The 17,660-nt window shown below is 40.2% G+C and overlaps 1 protein-coding gene across 1 annotated transcript in view; it reads left to right on the top strand.

The window, feature by feature from the left end:
- Window positions 1-1,457: 1,457 nt before the first annotated feature.
- Window positions 1,458-17,660, top strand: part of LOC109931763 (POC5 centriolar protein homolog (Chlamydomonas)) — a gene marked incomplete at its 5' end in the record, with an annotated part of 19,556 nt that continues 3,353 nt past the window's right edge. Inside the window, 2 exons of the mRNA XM_048592502.1 lie at window positions 1,458-1,634; window positions 16,911-17,015. Of these exons, the coding sequence (XP_048448459.1) occupies window positions 1,458-1,634; window positions 16,911-17,015 (282 nt within the window). The remainder of the gene's footprint in view (window positions 1,635-16,910; window positions 17,016-17,660) is intronic.

Genomic DNA, 17,660 nt, shown 5'->3' with positions numbered 1-17,660 from the left:
CCAAATGTAGGCTCCACTAACAATTGTTAGGACAGAGGTATTCAGAAATGCTTTTTGCAAGCTGCATCTTATTGTGACTAGTTTGCAGCACTCAATTCAATATATTGTAAAACCCAATGCCAAATTGACAGTACTCACTATTCCAACAATAAAACTGAACAAGTGAAGATTGGTGGTAGTAATTTGCTGCAATGATTTAAAGAGGTATTGTTGGGGAAATTTGTTTTTAAAACAAACCAACATCACTGTTAGTTTTGGAAGGACTTTGATTAAGGCTCTGGTAAAATGAGATTGTGCATATCTCTCAATTTTAAATATTGTTTACTATATATTTTCCCATTTAAATGGGAACATGAAAGAGCGTAACCTTTTTTAAAAAAGCAGGAATTATACCTGTTTCAAATTAATGAAAATCCTGACTGATTATTTAGCTCAAATATGCCTTCCTACACTACCCCCATTTCTCCATCCGTAAACCTATTGAACTATCTCGAATGTGCTCAACATCTGACTGTTCATAGCTTTCCGGGACAGACAATTTCAAAAGTTCCCAACAATGATCTCTGTATTAAGTATACAATTTTTTGTTTTAAGACTGATCCATAGCTGTAGACTCCCAGCATCTACAGTGTTGAGGCCCTTAAGAATTTATAGCTCATTGACATTATTTCTAATATTTCTAAACTAAGGAATATGGGCATAACCTATTCAAACTTTGATTGGACAACCTTTAATCTCAAGAATTGGTCTACTGAATTCCTATTGTAAGGAAATCCAAACTGTAAAATGATCAGCACGGTCTGCGTAATTACAGTGTGACTTCTTTACTCTTTGTTGCAATTCCTTTGCAGTAAAGACCTACTTTGTTTGTTTTCTAAATTACTTGTTTTCAAGTATGTTATCTTTTTGTTCATGTACAGGGTTATGCGATATCAATATTTGCTAGTCTGTCTTAATCGTAAAAATACTTGTATTTTACCTTCATTCTTCTCCTCCACATCATATTCCATGTGTTATGTTCTTGTGTCTTTACATCATTGCATCCACAGCTTAATGTCCCACTTAACTTCAATATTAGCAAACTTAGGTTGCACTTATTCCTTTTACTAAGTTCTATTTGTGTAGGTTGTAAATGTTCAGCATTGAGTTTTGCAGTATCCTGTAATGAGAAAGTAATACTGCACAAAAAGGAGTACAGAGGGAGCAAATGGAATGTGAATGCAAAAGTCAATTTTAACCTGTTTTGTCCACTGGGAGTTTTGGAGTAAGACAATTATGCTATCCTAATCAATCGTGATATTATTGATGCAGATACTTTTCTAGTACATTGCTAAGTAAATGTGATTGACATGTGGTCTGTACAAATTTAATTATTATTCACAAATGCATTTTGAAGAAATATGTACTAAGCAGCAATTTATTTGATCACTGATCAAGTTCTGATGCTTCTTTTGAAGGCCAATATTCTATCTGAAATTCGCCAATGGCGATTGTCAGTTATTGAGCAGCACAAACAGGAGTTGCAAGATGAAAAGATGAAACATGAAGCTCAAGTTGCACAAATGATCTGTCAGGCTGAGAACTTGAACCAACTAATTTGCACATATGAGGAATCCGTTCGAAGAAAAGATGAGGTATAGTAATTGCTATGCAGAAAATATTTAAAATTAAAAACGAATCATGTCACAAGGTTATTCATTATCACAAAATGAAGTAAATGTCTAAAATAACAGTAAAAGATCATCTGTGTTCAGAAATAATTTATTACATTTCTGACATAGAATCACCTTCATTCTTCGGAATGAATAAAATTTCTAACAAAAAAGCTTTCGAGTTTACCCACGTGTAATGCGTATGAATTGTGTTCAACATATTAGAGAAATGGCAGAGGCTATCACTGGAGAGACTAGTGACTCAACTGCCATCTCTGATCTGAAGCTTAAAATTTCCTTTGCATGCAGAAGAAGCAATAAGTGGACTTTTTTTTTGCAATGAGTTTTGTAATCTTTATCTAAAACAGTATCTGCATATGACTGAACACTCTAGTCATGCTATATCTGTGGTGTTCTGTTATGACAGAGTCCAAAAATTATGTTCTCATTGCAGTAAGAGTATAAATTAATTGCCTTTGTGACCAACGTTCAAAATATAGATGATGAAAGAATCAGTGGTTGGTAAATGTGGGTAATGTCTGGTTCCTGAGCTCTGTTCTAAGCAACTGCTGTGATATATGACAACTCATAAATACTTCAAATACCTGCAACTCTTCTGTCATAATGAGTAATGTTATTCAAAGTAGGTATTTAAAGTGTTTTATGCTAATCTTTGTGATAAAATTTCCTGGCAAAAGAATAGTGAAGGAAATAATATTTCTTGTGCAGCAAGTTTTATGATCCAGAATAAGCTGTCTGATACGACGATGGAAGAAGATTCATCGGTAATCTTTAAATTGCAAATTAAACATAACCTTGTAAACTTTTTTCCCTTTGGTAGTGGGAAAAGAGCAGATGAATGAAACTAATTGAATAGCTTTTATAAAAAAGTGGCATAGCTGTGATGGGATAAATGGCATTCTTCAGTGCTTAAAGATTCTGATAAATGTTCATCTATATCATGAAAACAAAAACTGGCAATGCTTATGCTTCCATTTCTTTCAAAGTTTGTTTCTCTTTCCTACATCGTCATCACAAATCTTTCAAAATAAAAACCATGTCAATTTTCGTTTTTTGAAAAAAACCTGATTCACTAATGCCCATTAGGGAACAAAATCTATATTATTCCCTTGTCTGGCTTTCGTATGACTCTGATCTAGAGCAATGTGGTTAATTGTTGAATGAAATTGCTACAAAATCTAAACAAAGGGATAATACTGGACAGAACGGGTTGAATCAAGTTGTTAATTGAGTGTTAAATTTTCAGTCATCTTAAAAGCAAATGAGCACCTCAAAGGCAGACTAGAAGTAGAGGAACTGCATTATCAGCAAAATGGTACTGGCCTTGGGAATAACACATACAATACTGCTGGAAAAACAGTTGATAATGTAATAGGTATGCTGTAATGATTTGTATAAAACTTTAAAGGTGTTTGTAACCATCAAAGTTTAGATTCACACTTCATGGTAAGATTGGCTCTTCCTGCATATGCATTAAGTAGACTTTAAATATCTTTAACCTGATCTCCTGAGCCGTCTTATTAATAAAATGGGTGGACTACCTGGCGTTACCATTTAAACAGCAAGCTGAACTGTCAACCCTAAAAGTAATTCTTACTAGCCTCTGGACATCCCTTTAAAGTCAGGAAAGGTGTCCCACGGACTAATCAAGCAGCAGCCTGACTACCTTAGACTTGAGGAATCCTACCTTGCAATGTACCAGATGCTTCCAGAGTTTTGGGGTATTCATAAATCAGTTTGTGGAATGAGAGAGAGGCTGGGTGGTTAATAGTAAGAAAAGGTCTGGGGTTGCAAGAAGATATCTATGTACTGATCAGATGTACAGATTAATGACAAATGGAATTTAACCCTGAAAAGTAAGAGGTGATGCACTTTGGAAGAAGTAACACTACTTAATGAATGCCAGAACACTGGGAAGTTCGGAGGAAGGGGGATGTTGGGGTACTTGCCTATAGATGCCTGAAGGTGGCAGGACAGGTTAATATGGCAGTTTAAAAAGCTTTTGTTTTAAGAATCCCTACAGCATGGAAGCAGGTCATTCGGCCCATTGAGTCGCACTGACCCTCTGGAGAGCATCCCATCCTATCCCTGGACACTTCGGGCAATTTAACATGGCCAGTCTACCTAACCTGCACATCTTTTGGACTGTGGTTGGAAACCCATGCAGACTCCACATAGACAGTCGCACACGGGTGGAGTTAAACCTGGATCCCTGGCACTGAAGCAGCAGTGCTAACCACTGTGCCTGATTGACATTTGCCCTTTATCAATTGTAGCATAGATTATAAAAGTAGGGAGGTTTATGTTGGAGCTGTAAAACACTTTTTGGTTAGACCGCAACAGGAGTAATGGGTGCAGTTCTGTTCACATTATGGGATTGTTCTGGAGGAGGCTCAGAGGAGGTGCACCAGTGTGTAGCATGGGTTTGCTATACAGCACTACCCTGTTTACCTGCAATTTCACTTCCAAGGAACTATGAACCTGCATCCCAAGGTTTTTTGTTCAGCCACACATCCCCCCCCCCCCCCCCCCCCCCCCTGCCCTTAAGTGTATTAGTGCTGCCCTGATTTGCTGTTCCAAAACGTAGCATCGTCCATATTATTGTGTTTTGTTTCTGGAGTCTGTCTTCTTTTAAGTAATAGTGCCTTTTAATTTTTCCTACCTCATGCATGCCCTCTCTCTTTGCTAATCAAACTCCATCTGCCCAGTTTGTGCCTGCTAACAACCTATCTATTTTCCTTTTTAGTCAGTCATGGGACATGGGCATTGCTGGTCAGCATTAATTGTCCATGCCTAGTGGCTGTTGAGAAGGTGATGGTGAGTTGCTTCTTTGAACCACTGACCGTGCCCTTAGGGAGGGAATTCCAGGATTTTGACCATGAAGGAATAGCAATATATTCTTAAGTCAAGATGGTGTGTAGCATGGAGAGGAACTTGCAGTGGTGTTTCCACATGTCTGCTGCCATTGTCCTTTGAGATGGAAGTGGTCGTAGATTTAGAAGGTGCTGTCTAAGGATTTTTGGTGAATTTCTGAAGTTCATTGTATAAGTAGAACACACTGCTGCTGCAGAGTGTGATGGAGGGAGTAGATGCTTGGTGTGATACTAATTAAGAAGACAGCTTTGTCTTGGATAGTGTCAAGCTTAGTGGTGTTGGAGCTGCACTCATCCAAGCAAGTGGGGAATATTCCATCGCACTCCTGATTGGTACCTTGTAGATGTGGAAAGGCTTTGGAGAATCAGGAGGTGAGTTATTCACTGCACTATTTCTAGGCTCTGACCTCCTCATGTAGCCACTGTTCTTGTGACGAGCACTGTTGAGTTTCTGGATGATAGTTGGGGATTGTGATGGTAACACCATTAAATGTCGATGGGTGATGGTTACGTTGTCTCTCTCATTGGAGATAGTCATTGCCTGACATTTGAGATAGACGTGTTATTTGAGACTTGACAGCCAAAGCCTTGACATTGTTCAAATCTTGTTACATTTGAACATGGACTACTTCAGTATCTGAGGAGTCATGAATCGTGCTGAAACATTGTGCAAATCATCAGTGAACGTTCCTAACTCTGACTTTATAATGGAGAGAGGTCATTGAAGCAGCTAAAGATGGTTGGGCTGACAACACTACTTTGAGGAACTCCAGCAGAGATGTCCTGGAGCTGAAATCGCTGACCTCCAAGAACCACAACCATCTTCCTATCAATGAGGTATAACTCAGAATGGAGGGTTTTCTCCCCAATTCCGATTAATTCAGCTTTGCTAGGGCTCCTTGATGTCGAGGGCTGTCACTGTCTCGCCTCACCTCTTGAATTAAGCTCTTGTCCATGTCCAAGGCTGTAATCCAGTAAGGAGCTGAGTAGGTGTCAGTGAGCAGGTTGTTGCTCGATTGGACTGTTGGTCCCTTCCAGTGATGATGGTTGAGATTACACTGCAGCAGTAATTGGCCAAGTTGAACTTGTACCTTTTTACAACATACCTCAGCAAATTTCCAGATTGTCGGATAGATGCTAGTGTTCTAACTGTACTGAAGCAGCTTGGCTAGGATTGCAGCAAGTTCTAGAGCAGAAGTCTTCAGTGTTATAGCCAGAATGTTGTCCGACACCATAGCTTTTACTTGACCCAATGCCTCCAATGATTTCTATCACATGAAGTGAATCATGTTGGCTGAAAATTGGCAGGACTGCAGAGCTTAGATATAATCTGTTGGTTGTAGGATCATGTAACTCTGTCTATCACTAGCCGTATATACTGCCTGGCGAGCAAGTCGTCCTGTTTGGTAGCTTCACCATGTTGACACTGACTGCATTTTTAAGTATACCTGGTGCTGTTCGTGGTATGCCCCATTGAACCAAGTGTCTTGGTGTGTCACCGTGTGTCCAAACAGTTCTTTTCAGGTTCGGGTAAATATCATTAAGAGAAGGTTCAACAACAGCAACTTAATTAAATATGAATGTTTATTAAATAGTAATAAATGATTGTAATGGTAATAATAAATAGAAGAGAAAAAGAGAAAAACAAGCTATAAATCTTGCATCACTCTGCCCTTCTGGGACCCCTCAATCGATGGCTGGTCTGGAGGCTTAGCTTCGTTCCTGGCACTGTTCACAATCCTGGTCTGAGGTGATGTCCAGCAGCCTTGGAACAAAACTCTCTCTTTCTCGTACAGTATTTCAAACAACCAATACAGAAAACAACAGATCCAATAGACGAAACTGCTGGGTCATACGGAAAACAATTTTTGTTTTAATTGCGTTATCTGCGGCAAGTACAGGAATGTTCACAGGACTCATCCAAGGTCATGCAGCTTGTCAAGTATCAAGTTTAGCCCTCCAGCCCATTGTATACAATCCACCCCGATGATATTTGACAGTGCATCTTACAATTGCAAATGCAGAAGCAAATCAGTGACAGCCATGCAAGAACGTACAATAAGAGCTTATAGCCTGCGCTAGAAGATTAAAACTACAATGAAAATAACTAGTATCATTACAAAGAATACAACAATAGGGTGTATCATCAAATTAATGATTGCAGTGGCCTTTGGGGATCGACCTTTTAAATATGTTGGTTGTATAATATACATACACACACACCCCACACTGATGTACAGTCAAGGCCATAATGGAACAAGCAAGTCATGCCACCTGATTGAAGTGACCAGAATATCGTCTATGTTGTTTTTCAGTTAGCCTATTTACATAATTTGCTCTAAAATTCAGTATATTCCAGATTCAGGTTCCTTAATTTTTTTTTTTTTTTCAAATCCCTATCCACAGGCTCCTACACTACCTGAGCCTTAGCTCAACCTTTTTTCCCCACATACACTAACTGCCCTAACACATTACAATTTCACCTACTGGTGTAGTCGTACAAACGCTCAAGGTGGGCTATCTGTATGCCATCCGATGGGCCCTTCACTCAGTCCACCATTACTCCTCCCAGAATCCATACTGTTTCATTTCTGTAACATGTTGACATAATAGCCAATCACATTTCTTATTTTGATTGCAATTCGTTTTAGATCCCTTTCACTAATACTGCTTTCATTTTTGTAAAGTCAGTTTCTTATCGTTTAAACTAGGTTTTCATGCTGTTCCAAGCCACATTAATCCTTTTGTCAAGTAGGTGCACATTTCTGAGACCTGTTCTTCAGTGCATGATTTCTTTTTTTACCATCTCACGTTTGTCACCTGAGGTAATATTCACTTTTGCACACTTACATTGGTGTCCCAAAACCTGTCACTCATTCTGACTTCCACATGATTTTGTCAGATGTTTTGAGGTTTTACTTGTCTCTCCATATATGGTCCTAATGCCTCGAGTAGTGGCTTGATCACCAGTTCAATCTTTCTTTTTTAAAAAAAAAGACGAGGACGCGAACATCACCACCAAAAGAAAGCCATCAGTTTGGTACTCTCACCTAAACTTCCTTTTCATTAAAATGCATTTTGAACTTAATTGCAATCTCAACCCATTATTCTATTTTTTTCTTCTGCCACCAGTCTCCACCCTTAATTACTTTGTTTCATCCAATTTTGCAACTTGACTATGACTACCATATCTGATTCCAGAGAACTGTAGAGATTTGTAGTCCATGGAACATAATCTTTATAATATTTTGAACAGAAGTCAAACATTTGTTTGATTCAGGAACAGCATACTTTGTTTGTTCTTTTTCTAAGATGACCCACTTTTTTTTTTAAAGTTACTTGATAACTCATTTCTAGGTATTTGATATATCTCTATGTAAATTTGTCCAAATTCAATATTCTGTTTACTCTGTTGAAGTTACTAACCATTTTTTGTGTTGAACCATTGAGACTGAGTGTATGTACTTTATCATTTTCCAGAATCCCTTTAAATTTTCAGGTAACTATTCCATTTAAATGTTTTAAAATATCAGGGCATAAGAGTCTTAAGAGATAACAAGGTGTAGAGCTGGATGAACACAGCAGGCCAAGCAGCATCAGAGGAGCAGGAAAGCTGACGTTTCGGGTCTAGACCCTTCTTCAGAAAAACTTAGTAGTCTTAATATTGTTTTAGTCATGATCTGCTTAAGTGTGCCCAGACTCGATGGTTTCCAGATTCCTGACACCCACTACAATTCATATTTCCACAGTACTTCCCCAAAACTGAAATGTGTTATTGAATAATTGCTTGATGGGTTGAGGGTACCTCAGCCATCACTGTGTTGCAATGTTGAAATTCTGCAAATGGGTTCTGGCTTCAGTGTCTCTAATTTCTTTTCTTTAAAAAAAAACAAGCAAGCTCCATCCAGTCCACATTAAGCAGAGTGGGTTAATTAGTATTAATCTACTATGGATTCAAAAGCAGGTGGGGTGTAAACTCCTAGACATAAATATGTCATCTGTCTCTCCTCCTCCTTGAAGGAAGGAAAAGCCCACCCCTTTGTTAAATTTGCCTTTCTTACAACTACCTGCATGCGAGGAGTTTACTGTCAACATTCCAATATCCCAATCATTTGGACATTAACAATGAGTCAATCTTATCCAGAATTAAGATTACATTCATGTCAAAGAATATTTAGAAGTTCACTCTGGCGAGTAAGTGAAACTCCAAACAATGGTAATTTCTAGAATTAAAATTTACCCCCAGTCTAAACACAACAAGGAGCCAATTCCAAAACGTAAATGTCTATCAAGCTTTATGAACCAAATTTTTGAATCAACATTTCGCAAATTTTGCCTTTACGTAACCACTGGTTTCTTAAAAGGTCATTGCATTAACTGTGCATGCTCCACACAAATGCAGGCACTCAACACGTTTCAAATCACCATACATTCCCAAAATGCTTACTCAACTTCGAACTATCCCCAGATCTCAAGCTCCAGGGAACAAAAAGACACACATTATATACGAGATGACATTTAGCAATCAACAAATAAAGGTGCATTCAAACCAGACCACAGAGTTAACTCTTGTACAAGATTCGGTGCACTTGCACAGCATGGAAACCTGGCCTCCAGTTCTCCCTTTTTTCCCTAATTACAACTGTCTCCCATCCTTTTGGGGCTCCTGAAAGCAAGCTGCATCGATGCCACATTGAGTCACTCCTAATAATGCAGTTCGTGCCTCTTCTATATTCTCAACTGGTTTGGTGGCGAACTTCAGTTTTTGGAAAAGCTGAAGGAGGAACAGGAGGATGAGGTGCACAAGATGCAGTGGCTGGTTGTCCTGTTTGAGAATATTCCCTTATATCCTGTAGCTCTTTTGATACTGCAGAAGTTATCTGTTTCAGTTTTGTAAATCCACTGACTTCCAATTGATGCCAGAGGTGCAGAGTGTTCATTCTCTGGTGCAATAAATGAATTTTTTTTAAAAGTTACCATTTATCACTGTATCAGAAATCTTTCTAAGCTGTTCTTTGCTTTGCTTTGCCCTGGTTGGATAGCTTCCATTAGAGAACTGTTTAAACACTCATCTTTCTGTGTAGGCTCCTGAACGATGGATTTGAATTTCTTGACAGGCCCAAACATGTTGGTACTGGGTTTGATAATGAAGCAAACTGTATGAAAGGAAGGTAAAGGTTCTGACTGTATCTCAAATACTGTTTTGGTAACTGGACAGGATACAGTAAATATTGTGTAGGCAGGTTTGAGGCACATAAATTGTGAGATTGAATCACCTTGATTTATAGCAGTAACGTGACTTTAAAAGAATCTGAAAATAAAGTTGAATTTGGATTGATTGCAAAAGTCATAGATGTGTTAACTGATCGCATGGAGCACTGGAAATCATAACATCTTTTATAAAAGGTGGATGCATTTTACTTTGTGGAATCTGCCTAGTTGCATTGGGACATTGTTTATTTGTTAGTAGGAAAGGCATACACATCTTGAATGAATGAATTCTGATTTGGAACAGCTTTGGCTTCCTTGTGTATTATCATTTTTTTCAGCATTTTCTATGATAGAGTGGAGTGCAAACCCTGTCTTCTGTTAGTTTTCCTTTCTTGCCTGCATATCTGTTTTGATCTGTCTTACTACTTGCGGTTTGGAGAGCAGTGCGTTCTGCACATAGTGTACGTGACACCTGTAAGTATTCTATCTACCTTGCTGCTCTCTATTTCTGCTTTTTAATAATGCAGTAAACATTTCTTCTCTGGTTAACTTTTGTTTCACCTTCGAACCTATTCCATATGCACCTTGTTGTCCCTGTTTACTGCTTGCACGGGTGGGTCCAACTCTCTGCATACCAGCTTCCACATCCTCTAACTGTCCTAACAACAAACATGCCTGTCCCTGGGCTGACCCTAATAGGATACCTCACATCCAGCACGGATCACTTTGCATTAGCTGGCTCCTCATTCCAGCTGTGAAAGCTTCCTGGTCTGGACCCTGAACCTGTGGAGAATACATACTCACTTGCATAGCCAAATCCCTCAAATGTTTTATACCTTCTGGTATGCTCTTCCATTTTTCAACATCACCTTCCCAATCTATCAGGGAAGGGTATTTGTTTCCTACTGCTAGTGTCAGTGTATTCCACAATGTCCCAGGTTTGCCCTATGTTTCTAAAGACATTATTTGCATGTGCATCAACACTGTTTCCCTATTCACTTGCTCTGTGGCACTCGGCATAATATGGGGGGTACCCTGGTCCCACGACCACATCAGCCAAGAGGCTAAGGCTTCACCCAACTTCCACTTAAAGTGTGGCTCCAAGTCCTGCAATTTGGACATAGAATAATTTCTCACTATTCTTGAATTTTGTGGATTCTGTCCTCCTATCTGTGTTTTGTCTTATTTGTTATTAGGGGTTGTGCTATTAGTCCCCTCTGAGGATGGCACCCCTTCCCCATCAGTCCATTCAGACGCTGAATCAGATGCATACCAGATGTTAACCCCACTGCCCCCTGCCCCCCTTCCAAATGGTCGGGATCCCATTAGGAGGTTAATAAGGTGCACACTTTGCCTGGGTCACCTTTCCAATTTCGTTGTTTTGTTCTCTTTTTTTTCTGTTGTACTGTCACCGGACGGCATACTGTCTGGTTCTGTTTCTCCTCTGCTTTCTCAGCTCTCTCCTGTGCTGTCCTAACTGCTTCTGTTAAGATAACATTACACTGTTCTACTGCCATCAACGTGGCCTCAAGCTGCCTGTTTCTGGCCTGGCACTCTTCCAATTCCCTACATGTAGTACGTAAAGCTATTAACAATATCCATCCCATTTGTGGTACACTGTTCTTGTTTCTGGGGAAGCCTGCCTCCCGCGAGCACTCGTGTACGGCAGCCTATATGTCTAACCCTCATTTCTCTATTTTTCCGGTTATGACAGTCCCCCGTTCATGCAGGGGCCCTAATTGTGCTAGCAAATTAGCTACAGACCTGAATCCGGAGTCTGCCGCATTCCATCTTGGAATACGGAAGGTTTCCAGAGCATCGGGTTGCCTTTCCCTTCTCAAATATTTTCCCGAATCCCATCCTCATCACCAAAAATGTCTTGGATCACAGCGTGTCCAAGCAGTTTTTTGCAGATTCTGGTAAATATATTTGAGAAAGCTCAACAACAGCAAGTTACTTAAATATGAATATTTATTAAGTAGTAATAAATGATAATAATAATAATAATGATTGTAATGGCAATAATAAATGGAAGAGAAAAAGAAAAAGACAAGTGACAAGTAACAAGTCTCACGTCCTTCTGTCCTTTTGGGCCTCGATCGACAGTTGATCTGGAGGCTTAGGTTATTCCTAGCACCGTTTGCAATCCCGGTCTGAGGTGAAGTCCAGCAGCCTTGGAATGAAACACTCTGGCTTGGTCTCTGGCACGCATGCACAAGCTCTGTCTGACTCGTGTGCGTGTACTCTCTCTGACTCTCTCATACAGTATTACAACCAGTACAGGAAGCAACAGATACAATAGACGAAACCGCTGCCATGCACAGAAAACAAATTTTTAAAATTGTGCTATCTGCAGCATGTATGGGAATGTTCACAGGACTCATCCAAGGTCATGCAGCTTGTCAAGTATCCTCAAAAATTTCAGCCCTTCAGCCCATCCTATACAATCTATCTTCTCATACAGCTGTCTAATATTATCATTAACTTTTGGTGTATAGGATGGGCCGAAGCACTAAGGTTGATCCCCTGGATTGATATTAATGATTGGGAGATATGCCAGGCTGTAAGGTTGATTTTTGCTGGAGTACAATTCTACTGCTGTTAATAGCCTACAGCACCTCATGGATGCCTGATCTTGATTTGCTAGATCTGTTCAAAATTTGTCCCATTTAACACCATGGCAGTACCACACAAAACCAAGGGCATTCTTCATGTGAAGATGGGGGCTTTGTCTCCAACAACTGTATGCTCATCAGCCTTAACAATATTATAATGGGCAGGTGCATCTGCAGCTGACAGAATGGTGAGCATGAGGTCAAGTATGTTTTTCCCTCATGTTGGTTCCTTCACCACCTGCTGCAAACCCAGCCTAGCAGCTATGTTCTTTAAGACCTGACCTGTTCAGTCAATAGTGCTTCTGCCCAGCCCCTCTTAGTGGACATTGAAGTCTCCCACCCAGAATACATTTTATGCCCTTAGCATACTCAGTGCTTCCTACAAGTGTTGTTCACCATGAAGGAGTATTGATTCATCAACTGAGGGAGGACGGTACATGGTAATCAGCAGAAGGTTTCCTGCCATGTTTAGCGTGAAGCCAGAAGACAACTAGGGATTTGGAGTCAGTTGAGGACTCCCAGGGTAAATCTCTCCTGACTATATGTGACTGTGCTGTCAAGTCTGCAAGGCCTGCCCCGCTATTGGGGCAGGTCAGATTCCGTAATTGTAATGGAGTTGTCTGGGATATTGCTGTAAGGTATGATTCCATGGGTATGACCACATCAGGCTGTTACTTGACTCGTCTGTGAGATAGCTCTCCCAATTTTGGTGCTAGACACCAGATGTTAATAAGGAAGACTTTGCAGAGTTGACAGAGCTGTTTTTACCATTGTCTTTTCCAGTGCATAGGTCAATGCTAGGTAGTCCAATCTGGTTTCATTTCTTTGAGACTTTGTTGAGACTCGCACTGAGTGGCTTGCTCGAGTTAGCCACATTGCTGTGGGTTTGGAGGCCAAACCAGGTGAGAACAGCAGATTTCCTTTCCCTGAAGGACATTAGTACAATTAGACCATAAGAGAGGAGCAGAATCGGGCCACCTAGGCCTTCAAGTCTGCTCTGCCATTCTGTTGTGGCTGATATGTTTCTGAACCCCATTCTCCTGCCTTCTCCCTGTAACCTCTGATCTCTTTACTAGTCAAGAACCTATTTATCTCTTTCATAGAACATAGAACCCTACAATGTAGAAGCAGGCCACTCGGCTTGAGTCCACATCGACCCTCCTCGGAGCATCCTACCCAGACCCACCCCGCTACCTTATCCCTGTAATCCTGCATTTCCAATGTTTAATCCACCTAGCCTGCCCACTATGGGCAATTTAGCATGACTAATCCACCTGACCTGCACATCTTTGGACTGGGGGAGGAAACCAGAGCACCCAGAGGAAACTCACACATGGGGAGGAATGTGCAAACTCTGCATAGACAGTTGCCCGAGGCTGAGTGGAACCTAGGTCCTTGGTGCTGTGAGGGAGCAATGCTAACCACTGAGTCACCGTTCCACCCTAAATACGCTCAATGACTTTGCCACAGAAGGATGCAGAGACCATGAGTTCTATAGCTAAACCACCATCTTGCTCAAGAAATTCCTCCTCCTCACAGTTCTAAAGGTTAGTCCCTTCACTTTGACACTGTACCCTCAGGTCCTAGACTGTCCTACCACTCTGCAGCCACTTCCTCGAAAACCCTTGGATTCAGGCCAGCAGGTCTTGGTGACTTGACTGTCTTTAGTCCCAATAGTTTTCCAAAACTTTGTTCCTTATGATCAAAATTGTTACAAGACCTTTTCCTCCCAATTAGTGTTAAAAAGTTTGCATCACATTTGCTCCCTTTACAAATTACTTTAATTCTGTGCCCTCTCATTCTTGATCCTTTTCACGAACAGGAATAATTTCTCTTTCTACTCTATCAAGACTGCGCATGAATTTGCAAACCTCTATCAGATCTTTTAGCTTTTTCTTCAAAGAGGACAGTCCCAAGTTCTTCAATCTACCCTCATATGAGATTTCTCATCTCTGGCATTGTTCTTGAATAACTTTTATACTATTTTCAATCATTCACATCCTTCCTGTGATGTATGTTTCTGGGTGCCACACAATGCTTCAACTGATGTCCAATAAATGCCTTAAAAAAAAAACATCATCTCCTTGCTCTTGTACTCCATGTCCCATTAATAAAGTCAAGGATACTGTGTGTTTCATGAGTTACTTCTCCATCTATGCTGCCACCTTTTATTGTACACATACTGACCCATATCGTTCTGTCCCTTCGTTTCTCCCCACCCCACTTAGAATTGTTCCCTCCATTTTATAATGCCTTTCGATGTTCTTCGTACCAAAATGCAACGCCCCCACTTGTCTACATTGAACCCCATCCGCCATCTATCCATCCACATCTCCAACCTGTCTATGTTCTTTTGGAGGTCTACCATGTCCTGTCAGTTTACAGTTCGTCCAAGTTTCGTGTTCTCTGCGAACATTGAATTTGGCAGCTGTACCAAGATCTAGATCGTTATTATATCAGAGAAAAGCAAGGGTCCAAATACTGACCCCTGAGGATCTCCACTGCAAATCTGTCCCAGCCTGAAAAATATCCATTGAGCACTACTGTTTCCTATCATTCAGCCAATTTTATATCTATACAATTTTCCTTTTCTACCTGTCGTGTGGCACCATATCACACACCTTCTGAAAGTCCATGAACACCATGTCCAATGGTATTACCCTCATCAAATCTTTATTTTCATAGATTTTTTTATCATAGTATCTCTACTGTGTGGAAACCGACCCTTGGAGCATCCCTTCCAGACCCACCCCCCTATAACCCAGCTGAGCTACACATCCCTGAACACTGTGGGCAATTTAGCATGGCCAATCCACCTGGCGTGCCCATCTTTGGACTGTGGGAGGAAACCAGAGCACCCGGAGGAAACCCACGCAGACACTGGTAGAATGTGCAAACTCCACACAGACCGAGGGTGGAATTGAACGCAGGTCCCTGGCGCTGAGAGGCAGCAGTGTTAACCACTGAGCCATCATGCCTGCGCCCCCCCCCCCCCCATTATCTCTCCAAAAACCTACAATTAGTTGAACACTATTTTCCCCTTTAGAGATCCATACTGACTCTTCCTAATTAACCCACCTTTTTCTGTGACTAATTAGTTTTATCCTGAATAATTACAAAGAAGCACATCAATACAGTACACGCAGGAATAGACAGTTTGGCCTGCCAAACCTACTCTGACACATAATGCCTTTATAAACTAAAAGCCATTATGGAAAACCACCTTAAAACAAGGGAGTAATATGTTAGCATGGATGGAGACTGCTGGCAGAAAACCGAATATGTGGATTTGGTCTTTGTCTGATTGACAGGAAGTTATGAGTGAAGTCCTGCAGGGGTCTCAATTTTTTACAGTTCACATCAATGACTTGGATGAAAGAAGCAAAATATGATAGCTATATTTGCAGACAACACCAAGATGGGTAGTAAAATATTTTGAAGGCAAAAGGAGGTTGCAAATAGATATAGATGAGTTGAGTGAGCAAAAAGTCTGTCTGATGGTGATGTGGGTAAATGTGACATTGTTCAGTCTAGAAGGTAGAATGAGAAAAGAGCTTAAACGGAGAATGACTAGAATTCTGAGATTGCATGAGTCACAAGATTAGTATGCAAGACAGCACATACAGACTAATAAGATGCTATCCTTTACAAAAAAAATTTACATGCAAGTATAACAATGAACAATTCCAGAGATGGTGGTCTTATTTTAAGAAAAGCAGCACCTCGTTTGTCTCATCATAGAAGATTAATCTGTTTGGAGCCGTTTAAAGTCTGTACATGTTTAAGTCTGTATTAATAAAGTACTACAAACAACTAAACAAGTGTGAAATCATTCTCCTAAAAATACCCATTGAATATTTCAGAAATGTAAATCTAAAAAGTCGATTATTTTTCTTTTGTGGTTTCCTCTTCCCTTTCATCCTCTGTTCCCTATGCGCTCTCAGATGTAGTACCCGCCCACTGTATTTACCATTTCTTTGTCAATCCTTACACTATTAACGTCAGTGCACTTAATCTGTTTTGTGAGGGATTCCGTTGCTTGCCTGGTGCATTTAGGTGCCAGTTGCAAAGTTTCCTTCAAGCTTTTCAGTTGTAATTTCCAGCAATTTGCTGTGTAAGATATTGATGCAATTAAATGGGCCAAACTAACCTATAGCAAATGCAAATTATGGCCCAGAGTTTTAATATTATTTAATACACGAGTTAGACTTTAGCCATTGGTTCACTGCAATGCATCTTCGAATTATAAAGCCAGTTTTAGAAAGCTGTTCTAAAGCTTTTCCAGCAACTTCTGATTTTGTTCCTGATTTACAGTATCTGTTGTTTCGGCTTTTCTTAAGCGGACTTTTTTGTTCTGAGGAAGGGTCACTGGACCCAAAACGTTAACTCTATTTTTTCCTTCACAGATGTTGCCAGACCTACTGAGCTTTTCCAGCAACTTCTGATTTTGTTTAAAGTACATTTAATTATTCTTCCAGTAATTATTACCAATAAAATAGGATGACGATTGATTGCATTTCTTTATTTTGTCCACAAAGGTGATCACCAATTTGATCCATGGCATTCAAAATCTGAAAGAGAAGATAGAATTGATGCGCCGATTTACACAGTGGCGACTTCAACATTCAGAAGCAAAAATGGAAGTATGTGTTGAATACAATCCTAGATGTTATAACATTATTCCATGATGTGCACCCCTCAGCGGAAAGGTTGCTGTCCACAATTTGTTTAGAGCTCACCCTTCAAAACTTAATGCCTGTCTTTTCTTTGTATATGATTAATTATTGACATTAGAATTTGGATTTTTTAAATGAATTTTAGAAAAAAAAACTGCTTCTAATCAGCAGTTTCAAACTTTAAAATATAAGCTCCACTTGGGCTCCCCAAGTCAGTTTTCAGTCTGCAGTAAGTTTTCACCACAACAACGGTAAAGCCACTGCTGTTGGGCCAAATATCTTCAGATTAGGAAGGAAGTTGAGGGATTAAAAAAAAAAAATCAGCAGTTTTCCCTACGTATATGACAGCAAGGAGGATAGAAAGTTGGGAAATAGTTTAAAATGTGTAGACTGGAGCATTTGAAGCTGTAAGTCTGCATGTCCTTTTTTTAAATTCGGGGGATTGGTTAGCTTGGCTGGCTCGATTGCTGGTTTGCAGTGCAATGATGCCAGCAACATGGGTTCAGTGTCCACACTGGCTAAGGTGACCGTGATAAACCTTCCTTCACGCTCTCTCGCTTGTGTGCACACACACACACACACACACACACACACACACACACACACACACAC

This window comes from Rhincodon typus, unplaced genomic scaffold (genome assembly GCF_021869965.1).
Source record: "Rhincodon typus isolate 14 unplaced genomic scaffold, sRhiTyp1.1 hic_rhity00001350, whole genome shotgun sequence".
In the NCBI taxonomy this organism is placed as follows: domain Eukaryota; kingdom Metazoa; phylum Chordata; class Chondrichthyes; order Orectolobiformes; family Rhincodontidae; genus Rhincodon; species Rhincodon typus.
The sequence above is the reverse complement of the archived record's forward strand: the minus strand, read 5'-3'. Positions and strand labels throughout refer to the sequence as shown.